General features: G+C 65.4%; 2 protein-coding genes across 2 annotated transcripts; one reads left to right on the top strand and one right to left on the bottom strand.

Moving 5' to 3' along the window:
* Nucleotides 1–655: 655 nt before the first annotated feature.
* Nucleotides 656–1,076, bottom strand: EMIHUDRAFT_224461 (hypothetical protein; the record flags this gene model as incomplete). Its single annotated transcript, XM_005791027.1, has 2 exons — nucleotides 656–832; nucleotides 954–1,076. 2 exons carry the CDS (start codon nucleotides 1,074–1,076, stop codon nucleotides 656–658), a joined length of 300 nt encoding a protein of 99 aa, XP_005791084.1.
* A 752-nt stretch (nucleotides 1,077–1,828) lies between these two features.
* On the top strand, nucleotides 1,829–2,689 carry EMIHUDRAFT_109323 (hypothetical protein; the record flags this gene model as incomplete). Its single annotated transcript, XM_005791026.1, has 1 exon — nucleotides 1,829–2,689. One exon carries the CDS (start codon nucleotides 1,829–1,831, stop codon nucleotides 2,687–2,689), a length of 861 nt encoding a protein of 286 aa, XP_005791083.1.
* Nucleotides 2,690–4,034: the final 1,345 nt, after the last annotated feature.

Raw genomic sequence — 4,034 nt, 5'->3', positions numbered from 1 at the left:
GCCGCGCGGGAGAAGGGGTAACGGTAAGGGTTAGGGTAAGGGTTCGGCTTAGTCCATGCCCATATGCCGCGCGGGAGAAGAGGCGGGTCGGAGCGGGGAGGGAGAGCCGTGGCGGGCGGGGAGGGAGAGGCCGGAGAGGGGGCTGGGGAGGCGGAGCGGCGATCCCGCGGGCGGGACGAGGCGCCGCCCGCCTCCTCCCCTTCCGCCAGGGCCGCCTCTTTCCTTCCGCCAGGGCCGCCTCTTTCCTTCCGCCAGGGCCGCCTCTTTCCTTCCGCCAGGGCCGCCTCTTTCCTTCCGCCAGGGCCGCCTCTTTCCTTCCGCCAGGGCCGCCTCCTCCCCTTCCGCCAGGGCCGCCTCTTTCCTTCCGCGAGGCGGGCGGGCGAGGCGAGCGCGCGCCTTGCCGACGAAGGCGCGCTGGCCCATGCCCGAGGCGATCCGGCCGAGCTGCAGCGCCGCGTCCGTGTGGATCGTCGCAAAGTACATGCATGACGTCGTCCCGTTCCGGAGCGTGCGCGCGACGGCGTTCCGGCAGACGCGCGCGGCAAAGGCTGCATCCTTGAACTTGGCCTCGGAGGGGAAGGTGTACTTGTTGAGCCAGTCGAGTAGCTGGAGGTCGTACCTGGGGCGCGGCTCGGGGCGCGGTCGGCAAGCACGGTCACTCGTCCGGCCACTCGACCCGCTGCCGGAGAGAGCCGCGCCCGATCCCGGTAAACGAAAACTGCGGCGCGTGCGTGTGCGTGTCCACCAGCCCGGGGCAGAGGAAGCCGCGGGCCGGCAGGTCACGGATGACGCAGCCGCGGCTCAGCACCACCTCTCCTCCCTCGCGCAGCACCTGCCGGCTCGGGTGGGACGGTCGGCGGCAGAGACGTAACGGGCGCGCGGGCGCGCGGCGGGAGCACCAGGCTGCTGCCAGGAGAGAGAGGCTCGGTGTGTCCTTCTTCGCAGAAGGCGACGGTGCCGATGGCGCGCACGCCGAGCACGGCGTGGGTGCGCACGCGCAGCGTCGTCAGCTCTGGGCTGTCAATCACGGTGCCGCGGATCACGAGCACGACGTCGTCGAGCGGCCGCTTCGGCATGATGAGGTGCCGAGGCGGCGGGACGCGGTCTCCGGCAGGTCGACCTGGAGGCGCGGGGCGGGCGTGGCTGGTGGCAAAGCTGGCGCAGCGGAGAGTGGGGCAGGACGTGCAGCGCGAGACGCGCTGCACCTTCTCGTTGACCTCGTTCGCAGGACATCTACCGTACCCCCCCAAACTTAGACCTATGCTTCGCCGATTCGGCCTTATCTCTGCAACATCACATCTACATCTCTCTCCGTAGCTTCTCTCTCTCTCTCTCTCTCTCTCTCTCTCTCTCTCTCTCTCTCTCTCTCTCTCTCTCTCTCTCTCTCTCTCTCTCTCTCTCTCTCTCTCTCTCTCTCTTACAACCGTATTAGTTAGTGCCACTACACTCCAGTTGTAGGTAGTTGTCCTGAGGCCCACTTCTTTTTTGTTCGGCGCACGGCGCTTGTTGCCGGACTCTGGTGTTGTTCAATGGTTCATTTGGAGCACTTGGAGTGCAGTCAGTAACCGCACACCCAGGGCCGGGGAGCTGAGAAGCGCACCCAGCGGGCCGGATCATTTGGGCGCGCCATTTCTTCCTCTAATGCGCACGGCGCTTGCTGTATGAAACGCTGATCTTCCATGGTTCCTCCGCCTCCCTCACCGAGTGTAACCCCGCATCTGTCGGACAGAGGCCTCGACCGCCCCTCGCGGCAAACAAACGAGCAGCTATACCTTTAGAAATATGGCGGAGTTTTTTCTCTATTTTTCAGGTGAGGCGCCGTGCCTCCATGGAGTCTCCGCCTCGAGCACGCACCGACGACGACGACGCCCCGCCCACGGACTGGCTGGGCGAGCTGCCGCCGGAGCTGCACCTCCGCATCCTCGAGGGCGTCGACGACTTCTCCGACTGCGCCGCCTTAAGCCTCGCGTCGCCGCGCCTCGGCCTCCTCGCCCTGCGCAGCGGCCTGGCGCGCTTCAAGGACCCTCTCTTCGCCGTGGCGATGCGGCTGCTTCTCATCGAGCGCTTGATTGCCGGATACCACTTCCCGTGGCTTGCGAGGGTGAGCCCGGCACGCTGCCTCTCGTCGGAAGTGACGGGTGCTGGCGTGAGTCGCGCCGAATACTGGAGACTGCGGCGCGGCGAAAAGAATGGCGCGAATCTGCGGCGACGCCTCTTGCAGTCCGGCCAGGTGCAGCACTACGAGGGCGAGCGAGGCGCGGAGCGGATGGTGCGCTTGGTGCTTCCCAGCAACGTGGTGCACTACGAGGGCGAGCAAGACGCGGAGCGGGTGGTGCGCAGGGAGTTCGCCGACGGCACTGTGCAGCACTTCGAGGGCGAGCAAGGTGCGGAGCGGGTGGTGCGCAGGGAGTTTGCCGACGGCACTGTGCAGCACTTCGAGGGCGAGCGAGGTGCGGAGCGGGTGGTGCGCATGGAGCGTGCCAATGGCGCCGTGCAGCACTTCGAGGGCGAGCAAGGTGCGGAGCGGACGGTGCGCATGGAGACTGCCAGCGGCATCGTGCAGTACTACGAGGGCGAGCGAGGTGCGGAGCGGGTGGTGCGCATGGAGTTTCCCGCGGCAACGTGCAGCACTACGAGGGAGAGCGAGATGGGGAGCGGATGGTGCGCGTCGACGCCGCCTCGGGTCTAAAGAAAGAGACAGAGAGAAATCACTCCACACAGCAGGGTGGAGGGATGGCGGATGCGGGCACTTGTGTGGTCTTTCTCTTCGACTCTGGTGTGCCATGTTAGTGCCAGTGGGTGGCGCGCGCCGCCGACATCCGCCAGAGTCCCGCATGCCGCGGATGCGCGCCAGTCCCGCGGCTAGTGTAAAAGAAAGAATAAAAAGAACCCCCGAAAACAAACGAGGGATGGGAGGAGGACAGGGTCCTCACCTGCACTTGCGACTTGGGAGCACTTGGAGTGCAGTCATTAACCTCACATCCACTTCCAGGGCCGGGGAGCTAAGAAGCGCACCCAGCGGGCCGGATGATCGGCATCGGGTTACGGGCTAGAGAGCCCTAGCCCGGGGGGGTGCGCGTTCGCAGGGAAAGGGCCGTAAAGTAAACACAGGTCTCCGAGGGTTGGTTCTGCGCTTTGGGTGTCCCCTAGCGGCGGAACGCCCCCTCTACTCGGAGCTAGTAAACACCAGACACGAGCATGACGTACACTCTCACCCGACATCGCCACTCAGGGCTCCTCCGCCCGATCTCCCCACCCCCCATCCGAAGGGGCTCGCCCCTCTCCTCCCGGTCTCCCCTCCTGTTCGCTTTCCGATGGTCAGGCGTCGGCTGCGGAGCCCGCCTTCCCCTCTTATACTTCTTCGACCGCGGCTTCGCCGCCGTCTCGCCTTCTCTGTCTGATCCCGTTGACTCCGCGGGTGGCGATCCCGTGCCCGACTCCCCGGGCGAGGGCGGCGGCGTTGGGTTATATCGCCTCCCCTCCCCGAGGGGTCGGACCGGCTCTCCCTGGTCGACGAATCGCGCCCGCACCCGCGGCCTTTCTATCGTTCTCGGCTCGCCCCTCCCCTCCGCCGGCTCCTCCTCGAGCTCGGGGAGGCGTGGCCCTCCTTGTCGTAGATCACGGTGGTCCGGGCTGCCGCCGCGACGGGTCTACCCCCTGCACGAGCAGGATTTTGGAAGGACGATCAGGGGCACAGGGGGTTCTCTCGCTCCTCCTCCTGACAAGCAAGCAAGGAAGGGACACGACAGGCTCGCAGCGCGGGGCTCGGTGGACTCCCAATTTTCCACTGCGTGGCGGTCTCATCTCAGGCTAAATCTAGTGTCGTGAGATCCCTTGTAAAATTCTGTTCGTGTTAGTACCAGTGCGCGCCAGTCCCGTGCCCAGAAAAGAAAGAAAGAAAACACGCTCCCCAGACGAGGGATGGGGGGAGGACAGGGTCCCTACCTGCACGAGCAGGATTTTGGAAGGACGATCAGGGACACAGGGGAACGGGAGTGGGCAGTGTCGTGCGAGGAAACATTAAAATTATTTAG

The sequence above is a fragment of the Emiliania huxleyi genome, assembly GCF_000372725.1.
Source record: "Emiliania huxleyi CCMP1516 chromosome Unknown EMIHUscaffold_117, whole genome shotgun sequence".
Lineage (NCBI taxonomy): Eukaryota > Haptophyta > Isochrysidales > Noelaerhabdaceae > Emiliania > Emiliania huxleyi.
This window is presented reverse-complemented; position numbering and strand designations above follow the sequence as displayed.